This window comes from Malaclemys terrapin, chromosome 8 (assembly GCF_027887155.1).
Source record: "Malaclemys terrapin pileata isolate rMalTer1 chromosome 8, rMalTer1.hap1, whole genome shotgun sequence".
NCBI lineage: Eukaryota > Metazoa > Chordata > Testudines > Emydidae > Malaclemys > Malaclemys terrapin.
The window spans coordinates 72,483,250-72,498,660 of record NC_071512.1 but is presented as its reverse complement, the minus strand read 5'-3'; the positions used below and the strand labels follow the sequence as shown (position 1 = coordinate 72,498,660).

General features: G+C 42.7%; 1 protein-coding gene across 3 annotated transcripts in view; it reads right to left on the bottom strand.

The window, feature by feature from the left end:
- The window catches only part of CDC14A (cell division cycle 14A), a 125,683-nt gene that overhangs the window by 27,222 nt on the left and 83,050 nt on the right, over positions 1 to 15,411 (bottom strand). For all 3 annotated transcript variants that reach the window (XM_054037281.1, XM_054037283.1, XM_054037282.1), the window contains exons 9-10: positions 12,497 to 12,727; positions 8,483 to 8,621 (exon numbers count right to left, since the gene is read on the bottom strand). In XM_054037281.1, coding sequence (XP_053893256.1) covers positions 8,483 to 8,621; positions 12,497 to 12,727 — 370 coding nt within the window. The remainder of the gene's footprint in view (positions 1 to 8,482; positions 8,622 to 12,496; positions 12,728 to 15,411) is intronic.

Here is a 15,411-nt window from a genome sequence, read left to right as displayed (position 1 = left end):
CCAAAATGTATCAATGAGGTTAATGGAGAAATGCTGAACTACATTTTTCCTTCAACACCCAGGCTGTTAACTGAGAGTGGACCAGGTCTGGACAAAGAACAGATTCTTGTTTTAAGAGGTCTGGTCTTTTGCTGCACATGCAATGGAGGTTCTTTGGCTGCCTAGCAAGTCCAAACAACTGCCTTTTAGGCAAGTGGTGGTCTAGAAGGAGGAGACTTCATCTCTCTATGTTTAAAGACAGCAGATTCTTCTCTGCCTTGGGCATTATTTCCATTACCTCAGAAAAGGTCTGACTTCTGGTTGTTCACTGATTTCGGAAGGGATTCAGGCCCTGTGGGAAAGTTATTTCATAAAACCCACTACAGGGTTTGATGCACTTTCTTCTGAAGCAGCTGCTACTCTGGCTACTGTCAGACAGAACACTGGACTCAATGTACCTCCGTGATCAATCTTGTATGGGTATTCTTATATTTTTGCTCAGCATGCAATTGATAGAGCTATCAAAATGAAGTAAAACGATGCAGTAGATTGAGATTTTGGACATTTGTATAGCAGAGGGTCAGAGCTGGAGAGAGAGCTGGATGCTTCCCTTTTTCTAAGTCAGGGATCATAACCCCAAGATCATCTAAGCTTCCATGTACGCTCCCCACTTTGTATGGCTTGTTTCCACAATGAGCATGCAAAGGCTCAGAGTGAAAACTGGGTTGGCTTTCAGCATATTGTCTGTATTTACCTGCCTAAAAGGGGACATTCAGATATGTACTGTTAATGATGCTTATTTTTGTAGTGCATACAACAAGTGGTTCCATGCTCTCAAAAGGACTTTTTGGAGGAACATTCCGTGAAGTCCTGCTCAGGGAATGATATCAATGCATAATGCCAGCAATCCTAGCTGCTAGAGATAACTGGCAAGGAGGACCACTGTCAGTGACTTCAAAACTCAGAAAAAAATGCAAAAGAATAGTCTGCATGCTACAAGGATCTGACCAGAATGTGAACCTGTAAACTATCACACTGAAAGCAAGGATCCTACCCCAGACAACAAACCACTTGCTTGCCACCAAACAGATGTTCCTTACTAAGTACAGGGAATATTTTTGGTCTGAATGGCTACAATTTAGGCTTTGAAATTTTTATGAGGTCTTCCTCACCCTTATGGTTTATGGGATTTTTTGCATGGAAGTCCTCTTTCTGAGGGGTGACATCTTTTCATTAGTGGGGCTACTCTTCTTCCAATGTTAGGCTCCTAAAACTTATGCAATTTCTATTTTTTTGTAATATAACATTTTGGCTAAAACCAAATGTTAAACTAGAAGTCCCCATTTGGATATTACTATGTCCTCAAAGATGGTACATGTGGAAAACCCTGTACCGAATAATGACTGAAGGGGGAAATAGATATTTTATTATAATTAATATTGATGAACTCCTTGCGAGCAAGTGGTTTCCTGTCCTGTGACAGTCATGCAGGGTTTTTTTGGGTCAAATACCTTGATTGTGGGAATAATCTGTTAGAAAGACCAAGGAGCCGGAAAGGACACCTCCTTGCTTCCCCAGGGTGGCCAGCAGATATCTGAGTACTTCAGAAGAAACCTAATACCAATCAAGGCTTTACTCAGAAAAACAGGAGCCAGTTTGAACATGGGAAGGGATTTATCTCTTACGTCCCTTTAATCCTATCATGGTGTAGCTGCATATGGAACATGCCTCTGCTGTAGGTACAGACTACCTAAAGTGCTCCTTCTAATCTAATGTGGAGCCAGCTCATGAAGATGGGGAGGGGCAGAGAGACACCTCTTGCTACTCTTCAGATTCTGATTCCCTTTCCCTGTCAAAGTGAGGGTCTACAGGCAGTAAACAAGAAACAGGCACAATTTTTATTCCATTGCTGTCTGAAATCTGAGACCCTTTCCTTGGGAGAGTCAGGGCTCATGGGCTAAAAGCTAGAAAGCACAATACCTATTATGTTGCAGCCTGAGGTAGGGCTTCACAGGAGTAACAGGCTTTTCTGCATGTCTACATATGCTGCAGGGTGAAGATGGGACTAATACCAAGCACAGTGAAGGAACTTTACAGAGAACAGAAAAGTCCCAGCAAACTCTACATCTGGGTGTAAAGGCAAAGAAGAATGGGTTTAAACCATGATATTTATTCCACTTGCTCATTAACAAAATGAAATGATGCCTTACAAGGACTACGCTTGCTTTTTTATTTTTGGATCTGAAGCTTCTGGGATTTGCCAGGTTTATTCCTGAGCAGCCTGGGAAGGTTTTCCTCTCCTTGGAAAACCTCATGCTCCTCAATGAGCCTTCCCACAGCAGAGTTGTGGTTTGGGGGTGGTACAAGGAGGGAGAGAGGGGAGGGCATGCCAATCTGATTCAAAGCACCATGCCCTGGCAGAGTGAGGGTCAGTGTCTTGTAGCAGCAGGGCATGGCTCATCCTGAAAAAACGCCTTGCAAATATAGCATCTCTTAGCCTTGGTTCAATGAGTGCAGGGTTTCTTTGCTACTGTGATGGGGGCAGAGGGAACTTGCTAAGAGGGTGCTGCTGCACTGGAGGAACCAGAGGGATAGAGCATCAATGCTCCAGTGATCCTTCAGCTCAGGAGAGAGAGTGGGAGGAGCTAAAAGCTGAAATGAAGTTGCTACTGCATGAAAATGAATAAAAGTTGAAGTTATGAAACAAAACTGAACTGCCAACTTATTCTGCTGCCAGAGACAGAATTTTGGTGGCCTGAGTCGCATGGTGGGGCTTAGTTAGTTACTGGAACTTCCAGCAACAACTCTGAATTGATTCTAAACTGTACAGGTCAGAGGGATTACCCGTTAGTGATGAATGAGGACAGAAGCTATGCAGCAGAAATTTACTTTATCTTTTTCTTTACAAGATCTGGAAATCTATTATAAAGCATGGTTGTAAGTGGAAGGACTGTTCTGATAGCTAAGGAAGAAAATCATGCTTCAAAAAGTTCCGCCTCTGTTCTCTTCCCAGGTCTTTATAAATAAAATGAAAAATGAAAAAAAAAAAAAAGCAACCAGTCTCACTACCCACCAGGGTCGTCTCTTAGCCCTGGTCTCTAGGGCTTCAAAGTCCTTACAGCCCTTCTTCAAAGCCTTCCCCAGCCAGCTCCTGCTCCCTGTAGGTGTCCCCTGTCTCAAGCCTTCTGCCTGGCAGGTGTGGAGAGCCACCTTCCAGTTCCTTTCCAGCCCCAGGTCTCTGCTTACAGGGCCCAAGGACTGTAACAAGCTTATTGGGATGCAAGCATGTGCCCTGTTACAGTGATATTCTTTACTCTCTTCATTCAAAGTTTGTTACATATAAAGAGAGGTTGGAACACACTGTTTTTAGTGCTGTCCACTAACTCTAATTTTTGAAAGCAAACTTACATATCCTAATAAAAGAGGTGGTATAGATGATTTGAAAGATCACTCCTCTCACCAATACAGTACACTGTGGCACAGAGTGTGGTAAACAGTTTTCACAAAATTACTATTGAGTTGATTTTATTGACACTTTGCTGCTCTGAAAAGCAGTGGCAAACAGAAGCAATGCTTTTCCTCCTACGTACTCCATTTTCCTCAAAGAAATTAAACAGCTTTTTATTTTAAACATGAAAACCATTACCTAAATCCCAAAGATGAGTGACCATCACAAAAGCATATGCAGAAGTGAACTGGAAACCTTTCATTCCTCATAAAACATATATTCCTTTGTATAAGCTTAAAAGATTAATATAGCGTAGCAATAAAGTCAGTGGTAAAGATAAGCCTATATCAATACAATTTAAAATAATTTCAAACAATATGATTTTATATGATTGTGGCAGAAAAGAATGAAAGCTTGGTTGACTGGTTTAGCATGAGGAATTTGTACCCTCCTGTTAGATGTACTGAATACATGCTTTATTACCCCACACAGCAAATATTTGCATGTTTGCCAGCATGTGTGAACTAATTACCTGAGGTGATCTTTCTCTCTTGGCTCCAAATAATCATAAATGTGGGAGCATAACACATACATCTCTCTATGAATAAATCTTTTTAGCTCCAATTTAGTTCTTGACATTTTTTAAAGGGAACAATAATCTATTTCTCGAATCTTCTCTATTAGCCTTCTTTTCCCATCAGAAGTATAAGATAATATAGCTCCTGTTAGAGGGGGGAAAAAGTGTGACAGCTACAGCAATAAACCAAAAAGAGATTGGATTATCTGCATGCATTGCCTCAGAGAAAAGCTCCCACTGGGAGGTCAGATAATCAGTAAATACAGCAGGATTAGATAGTTGAAAAAGTGTTCCTACACAGAGCGAGGAAAGTCAATATCCAATATATTTAAAGAATGATCTGAGATTACACAGCTGCTGATGTCAGCCAAGTTAACTCAGAAGAATATGATGGGAATTTTTAAAACAAAAACAGTCAATATAGGAGATAGCGCTGTAGTGTAAATGCACTCTTTTGGTTAAAGAGGAATACTGCCATCGCTCCAATAACAAGTAGGCTGTTGCTCCCTTTGAGGTGGAGGGAGTGAAGGGAGCACTTTTGGCCCTAACTAAATCAAGGGATGAGTGAGATGTACAGAGTGGAGGAGGCAGAGGGAGTGGCTGGTGCACGCCAGGAAGCAGTGAATTCAGCGCTTTCACTAATTTCTCCAGACAACCCTCTATCCTATTGCCAGGAGAAAGCTGACAGTTGGGGGCATCAGCCTAGATTGGCACCTCCACAGGACTCATTGACTATGTGTGTTAAATTATTATATATAAAATTATTTTTATATAATGGTATTATAAATCAGACACTAAATATATGGGTTTGTGACCCAAATCCAGGCATTGGTACCAAACTTAAGATAAAGATAATAAAGTAACATATTTCTTTTTCTCAGGTCAAAATCTCAATCTGCCACAGCTCTAGGCGTTATTTGAACCTGAATACATCAAAGATGCTTTGGGCATTGCTAAGCAACAGTACACTCAAGCATTTTTTAAGCACTTTGGCCATCACTGTTCTATTATCCTTTAGAAGCTTCTGAAACAAGACATGTATGTGCTTTAAGGTTTCATATTTCCATTTTATAATCAATCTTGATGAAGTTAATTATTTCTCAAACAATACACTTACAATACTCCAGGACAATACATTTCTCAAACAATACTAAAGGTATGAATCCTCAATTCACAGTTTTGGCGCAGGTTTCTCTTGTGTGACCTTGGACTAGTCATTTTTAAATCTCTGTGCATAAGCGCCGACTCCGTGGGTGCTCCGGGGTTGGAGCACCCACAGAAAATTAATAGTGGGTGGGTTCCTCCCCGTATCCCCCCCACAGTGTCTCCCCCACCAATCAGCTCCTCCCCCTCACCCCACGCCTCTGGCCTACCCCAATCAACTGTTTGGCGGTGGCGTGTGCGGGAGGCAGGAAGAGGTAGGGGAGGAAGAGGGGCTGGCTAATGCATGCCCCAGATGCCAGGGAGTGGAAGGGATGGGGGTCCAGGAGCAGATGGGGCAGGACCAACCAGCCCCTTCTGGCCACTGGGATGCTGCTTTGCAGTGTAGCGGGCTGGCGCTGGCGGCTGTCTGAGAGAGTCTGCTCAGCCTGGCTGGGAAGGCGGCTTTTGCTCCCTGCCTGGGCTCGGGCGCCAGGAACCGGGGGCAAGTGAGATTGTACGGGGAGATTTTGGCAAACCAGTAAAGTGCCTGAAACCACTATGGCTTATTGTTAAAAGCAGCCTATTCAGCAGTCTCAGGGCTTGGCTACACTTGCAGCTGTAGAGCGCTTTGGGTTAAACCAGCCTTCATAGAGCGCACTAGGGAAAGCGCTCCAGTCTGTCCACTCTGACAGCTGCAAGTCCACTGGCGTGGCCACATTTGCGGCATTTGCAGCGGCATTGGGAGTGGTGCATTATGGGCAGCTATCCCAGCGTTCAAGTGGCTGCAACATGCTTTTCAAATGAAGGGGGTGGGGTGGAGTGTGTTTGTATGTGGGGGGAGAGAGAGAGTGGGTTTCTGGAGTGCTGAGAGTGTGTTAGCACGCTATCTTGTAAGTTCACATCCCCCTAGCCCCCCTGCCTCTCACTCACTCAGTAAACATTTGCTTTGCCCCGTTGCAAATAAGCAGCCGCTGTCTGAAACGGAGCTCTGAAAAGGCACTTTTCTGCATTCCTCAGCCGATTTCACAACAAAGAGAAGAGAGGTCACTTGACTTAAGGGGATTATGGGATGTTTCCAGAGGTCAATCAGTGCGCTGTAACGTAACTCTTCATTCACACTGGCCCTGTGGCGTCTCAGCCAATACGCAACAGCCGTTATCCCTCTCGTGGAAGTGGAGTACCAGGAGCGCTCTATGTGCCTTGCCACTGTGGACGGGGAGTGCTCTGGGAGGCTTTATTGCGGTATAAGGTGCCAGTGTAGCCAAGCCCTCAGCTTGACCAAGGCAGGAGGGGAGGGGGCTTGGGTGCCACAGAAAGGGCAGCTTGACCCCATATCCTTCCTGATAAGAATTGTATCGAAGTTGCTGATACATGCATTTTAAAAGAGCATGATGTTCCCCAGGAATGTCTATTAGGGTCTCAAGGCTGCAAACTCTGGAAAAACCCACACCTGGTTAATCAATAACCAGAAGGAACCTCTTGCTTGACCATTGAAACTGCTTACTTAACAAGTTTTCTTGCAGGGGCATGTCATTCTATTACTAACGTATAAATAAGGGGAAAAAGGTTGAGATAGTTGGACTCTTTTTGGACTCTCCCTCTGGATACATCTTGCGATCCCCACCGGCAGACGGAAGATTTGGCCACTAGAAGCCTGCCGCTGTGTCACTCGAGAGCCACACTCAGCACTGGTAATTATCAAGGGTTGGGGGTGTTTTACTAATCTGTTGCGGACGTGTGTAAGTGCTTGAGACTAAGTAAAGTTTAGCCTTAAGTGAAAGCACTCTTGCGTTGTTCTGTTTGTGCCAGCCATCTATCAGTCAGATGGCCGTGTCTCCCCTGATTTATTTCCTGACACCACCTCCCACAGAGTAAAAGTTACCAAGAGCTTTGGGTTGAAAGAACCCTGGGTAACACCCTCCCTCTGACACGTTTCCAGCTCGCTCAGCCGTGGTCCCCAGCAGCCGCTGGGCTGCAGAGCAGCAACCGGGAGGGGCCGGCCTTAGAAGCATTCCCTCCCACTCCCTGCCTGAGCTCCCTCCTGCCAGGAATGTGCTGGGGGGCAGAGGGGAACAGGTGCAGTGGGAGGACAGAGCGCCCCCCCCTCCCCCTCCACAGGGGCTGCCGCTGGGGTCGACATGTGCCTGGTCACAGGACCTCCCCCCAGTATGGGAGGCATCAGTTGTCTATAGGGCACCCTCGGGAGAGGGGGCGGACAGGGGCGGAGCGGGGCCTTGGGAGAAGGGGCAGGGCCTGGGCTGGAGCTGGGGGTCGAGCACCCCCGGGAAATCAGGAAGTCAGCGCCTATGTCTCTGTGCCTCAGCTTCCCATTTTGGAAATGGAATACTACTACCTTCCTAAATCTGTCTAGTCTATTTAGATTGTAAGCACTATCGATCAGGGATGGTCTCTTACTACATATTTATACAATACCTAGCAAGACACTACATCCCGTTAGATTTTTTCCCATAATGACGCACATTTACAGTTGTCATCTTAAAATGCATTTTGTATTGGATAGGACGTTAAGCTGAGGGTGGGGGGTAAACGGGCAGAAGAGTCTGTGCTCACCAGACCTCACTCCCCTTCAGAGCCTGGAAAGGAACCGAAGATTCCCGAGTTGTATGTACCGTGCCTCTGCTGTCAGCAAATATCTGTGAAATCTAATGACAAAATGTCCTATTCCCACCTCCAATGCTAGCTTACACAGAGGGTGACAACCTACTACTGCTATCAGTTACTTCATTAGTTCAAGTGGCAGAGGGCTGTGAGGTCGATCTAAAGATTCCAATCCTGCTGAGGACCCATATATGTGTCAATATAATGCCATGTTATAGAATTTGTTTGCTTTTTTAAAAAGCCTAGGATATTACATGCATAGTCATTAAAAGAACATTCAGAGTCCAAAGTCAAGCACTCAAAAATCAGGAAATGCCATAATTAAGGATGCTTGTGCATATGCAATAAGATACCATCTTTAAATACATTATCACATACTTTTTCCCCACATTCATCCTCCTTGGATAATCACAGGCTTAGCCTCCAACACTGACACCCCTTTCAACTGCTGGACCCGCACCCTCCCAAAATAATCAAACCCAGAATCCAGGAGAGTTTTAACTCCAATAAGGGAAAAGTGCCAGAGATTCCATAGAGATGTCACAATTGCTACTTATTTTATGTGGAAGATATTCAAACACTAAGGTGATGATGGGTGGCAACACAAAACCCTATGAGATTAGATAAATAAGATTTGGTAGATACTACAAATGGGTAAAAACAGAGATGGTTAGAAGCGGTAGACTCCCTACAGTAACAAAAGATGCTATACTCACTCTTCCAAAAAGTGCTGCTGGGGTCCTATAATAGAGCCTGGCCGACATATTCTAATCCAAGCAATGACTTCACCATGTGTGAACCTATAGTGTTTCATTATGTAACAGGCTATCAATGTTCCTGTTCTCCCCAGACCAGCTACAAAAGACAAAAGTACCAAAATAAATATTCATATACAAATACACATGTACAACACTTACGTATTTTGAAACCAAAGTGTTTCCCCCCAGACCACATCTCTATATTGCAATTTCATCCATGCCTCTGATGTTTGATTTGTGATTTTTGCTTAATTTCTTATTGTATTTGCTATGTTTTAGAAATAAAGCTGGCCAGACACCTAAACAAGTATCAAATTGTTGGAAGTTTGTTTTAGTAGAGGTGTTTAAGAAAACATGGAAGAAAGGTGGAATTGTGGATTTCATTGTAATTTGCATCATTTCACCACTAAAACCCTTTAGATTGTAACTATTTTTTTCTGAAATTTATTTCGATAAAGAATTTTTAAAGGAAGTTTAAGTTTTATAACTGATTATAAAATACAAAAATGTATCTAACATCCTAAAATAAATGTTAAAAAAGCAAAATGTGTTTCCTGATAAAGTAGAAGGAAAGTTTTAAGACTGACCACTTTACAAGCTATGGTCCAAATCCTGCAAACACTTAAGCATGGGTGTGAAAAGATATCCACATTTAAATGCTGGCAGGATTGGGACCTAAATTAATTTTCTGGAATCACTATATCATGTTATTAAATGAACACTCATTCAATTTAAATTTTTTTAAAATTCTTTTTGCAGGCTGGCAAAACTATAAAAAAATAAATAAATACTAGTTAGTGTTTCAATAGCTGTTTTCATCTAAACAGATTAAAGCAATGTACAAGGTGTTCTGCACAAGCGAAATGAAGAAACAGAATCTAAGGGACATGGCCAGGTTAACAGCAAGTAAGCAACAGAATAGGGATTTGCCCAATTCCAGTCCTGTGATCTATCCACTAGACCACACTGTCTCCCCAATAAAATATTTACAGCTTACAGTATGGTTAATTACTTGTAGATGTCCATTAGCTCCTTAACTATGGTCTGCACTAACAGTAACTGTTGAGATGCAAACATTTTTACATTCAATATAGAATAACAACCACTCTACATTTAATCAAGGAATACTAATCTTGTTGTCTGACTTCTTAGAATGCTAAAAGAATTTAAGAAATGGGATGAATGGGGTCACAAGAACAAATAATGAGCAGATTCTATTTATTACAGCACTAGCTCTGTAGAATGATTTGAAGGAGAAGACAATAGTGTTACATTAGAGACAGACATGCAGTTTGTGTTGGGAAGGCAGTTTATAAATAGACTACTCAAACTGTAACAACTCAGACATATTTGTCTGAAGAAGAAAACAGTCTCTGATCTATACAAATATTTTTTATTAAATCACATTTGTTACTGAAGGTTTTAGCAGAAAGGCTATGTGAAAAAACTAAAGCTATGGAAACATCTGGAATAGCAAACTTTCAGCTTAAATAATTTTAACAACAGCTCCAGTAACAGGGGTGAAAGTAAGTCCAGTGACTTACCGGTACGCTGGGGCCAGCTCTGGCCCCCGGAAGGGGCATGGCCTAGGGCGGAAGGGGCGTGGCTGAGGGAGTCAGAGCCAGCCCCAGCCCACCCTGTAAGGTAAGTGCCCTCTCTCCCCTCTCCCCCCCCCGGGGTAGAAGTAGCAGCCAGGGGCTCCAGTGGCTATTTAAAGGACCGGGGTGGCAGAGGCAGCTGGACCCCGGGGGCTATTTAAAGGGCCTGGGGCTCCCCTGCTTCTACCGCTCCGGCCCTGTAAATAGCCGCGGGAGCCCTGGGGAAGCGGTGGGGCTCCCGCGGCTATTTAAAGGACCAGGGCGGCAGAGACAGCTGGAGTCCCGCACTATCCCAGGGCTCTGGGGGCTATTTAAAGGGACCTGGGCTCCCCTGCTTCTACCACCGTGGCCCTTTAAATAGCTGCCGGAGCCCCACCGCCACTACTCCAGGGCTCCGGCGGCTATTTAAAGGGCTGGGGCGGTAGAAGCAGGGGAGCTCCGGATTTTTAAATAGCCCCCAGAGCCCTGCAGCTCTACCCCAGGGCTCCAGCAGTAGGGCTCTGGGGGCAATTTAAAGGGCCTGGGCCTCCAGCCCCTGCTGGGAGCCCCAGGCCCTTTAAATTGCCGCCCTGGGGAAGCCGGGTGGCACCGGTACAGCAAACCAGCTCTTGCCGGTATGCCATACCGGGGCGTACCGGCTTACTTTCACCTCTGTCCGGTAACAAGTGATTTCTAACATGGAAGCTGTAGAAACATCCCTGGCAAAACAAGAGAGCAATACAGCTACCATCCAGTATGTTAAGTATGAATGAACACTGAATTTGTGTCTCATAGATTTAGTAGAGCCCAAGGAAGGAACAAAGGCCAAGTAGTTGATCTTCAGATAGTACGGTACTGAACTAACGGACGACTAGTTCAACAATATAAATGTACAACACTGAATTCAGAGCATTTAGAGTCATATACTTGTAACACAACTGTTAAGTGTATCATGTCCCTCTAGTAGTTAATTCACACAAAGGATAACAATCTACTATTATTATCAACAATTTAAATTACGACTTTAGTTTAAGCCATACAGCTCTGTGTTATTGTTGTCAAAAGTCTGCTGACAACTTCTGGTAGGGGATTGTTACACACCTGAACTTAGTTTTTTCTAAATATTTTGTAGGAAAATTTAGTGCTCATCGAAATGACAAACGAATACTACTGTTTTGAGTCAGGCATAGTACAAAGAAATATTTTGCTAACCTCTCTATAACTCTGTTAATGCACTTCATTCTTGATCTTCAATGCCCCTGCTAGTCCTTCCTGTATAATCTTTAAAAAAAAAAAAAAAAAAAAAACCTACCAACTGTGCTTGATGCATCAAGATATAAACTTTGTGACACCAGTATCACAAATGGGAGTTAATTTGCAACGATTTATTTTCTATGTGATAAGAGATCACGTTCTAGTGAACTAATCCAGTGGTTCTCAAACTAGGGCCACCGCTTGTTCAGGGAAAGCCCCCGGCGGGCCGGGCCGGTTTGTTTACCTGCCGCGTCCGCAGGTTCAGCCGATCGCGGTTCCCACTGGCCGCGGTTCGCCGCTCCAGACCAATGGGGACTGCAGGAAGGGCGGTCAGCACGTCCCTTGGCCCACGCCACTTTCTGCAGCCCCCATTGGCCTAGAGCGGTGAACTGTGTCCAGTGGGAGCCGCGATTGGCAGAACCTGCGGACGCAGCAGGTAAACAAACCAGCCCGGCCCGCCAGGGGCTTTCCCTGAACAAGCGGCAGCCTAGTTTGAGAACCACTGAACTAATCCACTGTGCAACCAGTCCAGCTCTCCTCTGTCTAAAATTTTAATTGGGTACATAATCCATATTTGATTACTAAACAAAAAAAAGATACATTAAGTCCCTCAATGCTATAGCTAACCTAAAGTGTCATGCCAGGTAGAATATAAAGATTTTATTACGTGCTACCCAGTATTAAGTTATGGCGCAATGTACTTTATGTTTTACTCTTCCTCAGGCTACAATAGTAACGTCAAAATTGTATTTTACAATAAAAAAAAAAGTTATGTTCTTTAGACAAAATTTGCAGCAGCAATTCAGAAGCATGAAGAGGACTGTGTGCCTCTTACCATCTATTAGCCCACTTTCCATAAACGCTAAAGAGAGATCTTCAGCAAAATAAACAAAACAAAACAAAAACAGCAGCATCATTATATGGAATAAAAAAAGAAACCCTGAATAGCACTGAGTGGCAAATAATGTAATGTATAGTTCTCATGCTGGAGTAGAAGAATTTAATGTGAACTCTTTGAAGAATGAAGATAACCTGCACAGGATCAAAAACTCTTAAGCAAAATTATTTTCAGAACTGGCAAATGCATTTTCTTATTTTGAACTACAAACTCACAAGTGCACTGTATTAGGTTTTTACATACCTTTACAGTGTACAGCTATAGCACCTTCAGCATTCTCGCAGATGTTCAAGAACCGTCGCACTATATTGTCACTTGGTGTGCTTCCATCTATGAAGAACAGGTCATAATGCTCAAAGCCAGCATCTGTAAAACGTTTTGCCTCATAGATCTTTTTGTTTAGTCTTATGATTGATGTGACATTATGCTTCCTGAAATAGGGAAAGTAGGCTTCAGGTGCGTGAAGAGGATAACCTAAAAGAAGCAAAAAATGATTACACATTAGTAAATCACTGAAAACTACTTGACACACACACAAATCCAGACCTCCATTAAAAAAAACCTAAACAATTTTTGAATGAAAAACTTTTTACTAATGCTGTAAACAATCACATTTGACATTTTTAATAAAGGTAAATATATCTATATGAAAAAATATGCTAAGATGTGTTAAAAATTAACAAAAAGCTTTAGCCTGAGGTTTATAAAACTATTATTCTTACAAATAAAGGTATCAGAAGACATTAAAGCATAATGTCTCTTAGGTACTGTACAATGTCCTGTGTGTTATAAGTTAGGTTTACAATTAATACATTAGAAACCCCCTCACACTCTAAAGTTATTCTTATAATGAAGGATTGTCTGGTTTAAAGTGAGGAATGTGTGTGAATGTAGGATTCCATAATGGTGTAGATGTGTATTTGTTGTGGAGCCAAAGGCCAAGAGCCTTAGAACAAGTGGACGCCTTCTGCAACTAAGAAACTACAGTACAATATGTAAAGAATATGCTAGTAATGCTACTATTATGCTAGCACATTAAGTTTATCACAAGACGCGTTAATTTTAAATTGGTATTCTGCTTCTTTTTTATTTTTCATCTTTATTTCTGTGGGTAGTACACCTAGCCAAACTGATCTTACCATTGTTTATTGTTGGTTAAGAGAGGGTAACTCATGTAGAGAAAATAGCAGCTTTTGTTAAGAAAAGGCCAGATCTTTTTTTTCTTGATTTGGGTTATTTACCTGAATTTCTTCCAAGCAATAAGTTTGGCTGTGCCAAGTGGCGATTGGAGAAATTCTGACTAATCCTATAAAAAATTGCATTCATGACTATATGGGCATGTAGAGGGAGGGGGATGGAGAAAATAAACTTATAAAAATATTTAAAACTAAATACTCCTAGCAACTAAGTGAAATCCTGGTCCCATTGGAGTCAAAGCCAAAACTCCCATTGACTTCAAAAGGGACAAGATTTCACCATTTATGTAATAAGTCAGCATCGCCTTACTGCTAATTTTATAGCAGTAAAATACCTTAATATAAATGTTAGGATTGTTAAGAAATACAGTTAATTAAGTTTAAATCCTGCAAATAAAAATGTATGTTACAGGCAGGGCTTTGGAGCTGTGCTCCGGCTCCGCTCCAGCTCCAGGCAAAAGCTTTCAGCTCCACTGCTCCGGAGCTGCTCTGCGCTCCAGCTCTGGGCTCCGCGCCAAAGCCCTGGTTACAGGAAGCTTTTTCTTTGAACTCGAGAGCTGGAGTCTCCATTCTGAAGTAAGTTTTGCACAGAGAAGTTGAAGATGACCTCCAGGCCTCTTTAACCCCAAGAGAAAAAAAATGGATCAGAAGCCAGGATTAGATGGGGCCATGATTATTGCTCCAAGAGAAAGGCGATCCCCTACACAAACTAGAAGCGTGTCTTTTCATGTTGTCTTCAGAGAGGCTCTTGCAAGCCTGAGAAGGCCCTGTCTGAGAATCTTTTGAGTCCATAAGTCAGAAGTGGTATTGGCTCAGCTTGAGAAAAAAAATTTCAGCTTTCCTCCAGAGGAAGGTGGGCCTGGGTCAGCAAAGTTTCATTGTCTTGAGAAGACTACACCTCTGGAGCAAACCCTCTGGTGCTGGAAAATAAAAGTTCACCATGCCAGGAAATTCAATTGACAAAAAGATTGGTGGTTTTGAGAGGGATGGAAGTCATGGTTTCAGGAAAGTGTCCTGATGTTCCCTCAAGGAGTTCACAGGGATCGATAGAGGGATGTTTTATTGAGGTCAGAGGATTCCTTAAGGGCTTTTTGTAGGAACTAAAGAGTTTTGCTATATAAAAGAGTGACTGAACCAGGATGCCCGTATCTAGTGTCCAAAGGCATATACTTCTTTGACCTACTGTGTTGCAGAGAAGAGATCCAACAAGAAACTGGCAATGTCACAAGAGGTGTCATTGAAGAGGACAGGTATTGTCATCTTGACAAAATCCAGCTTTTTTAGTCTCCTTTATTTCTATGGGGCCTCTTTTTCTGGAGTGAAATAAGCAGTGGATGATGGACAGAGCCATTCATGCAGATACTGTGCATTCTATAACCATATGTAAAGCAATAGAAGACGATTGAAACCACTTTTATGGGAATGTTTGATTTTCCACAGCCCATAAAATCTTCTGGAGGACCCACCTCATCAGCTGGAATCAGAATTTATTTTCATCAGATCAGGTCCTATTAAGATTAAGAAAGGATGAACCAATCTTTGGAACAGAAAAGAATCTGGTGCCCTTATCCAATTAGACTTGGTACGTCAGAGAGAACTTATTAATGGACCACCTGAATCAACAATCTTCAAGAGATTCTAGAATGAGGAAAACTGATCTGCTTTTCCTAAATCTCATTTTGAGAGGGTCCTGGAGAGATTGGGTTACTGGTTGGCTATCTGACAGGCAAATGGCTCAAATGAAGCATTCCTCCACGTCTTCATTAGCGAATAAGCAACTCAGATCATCTGCATTAAAATGTTCAGAGTGGGAGGAAAGTTTCCCTCCACCGTCTGAGGCCTGAGAAAAATGTTATGCCAAGGGGTATCCTTAAAAGAAGAGACAGGTCTGCTGTTTTATGTTTGCTTATTTTAGAAAAGTGCAAAGTGCAAATTGCCTTAGAATTGCAAACCCAGAAAAGG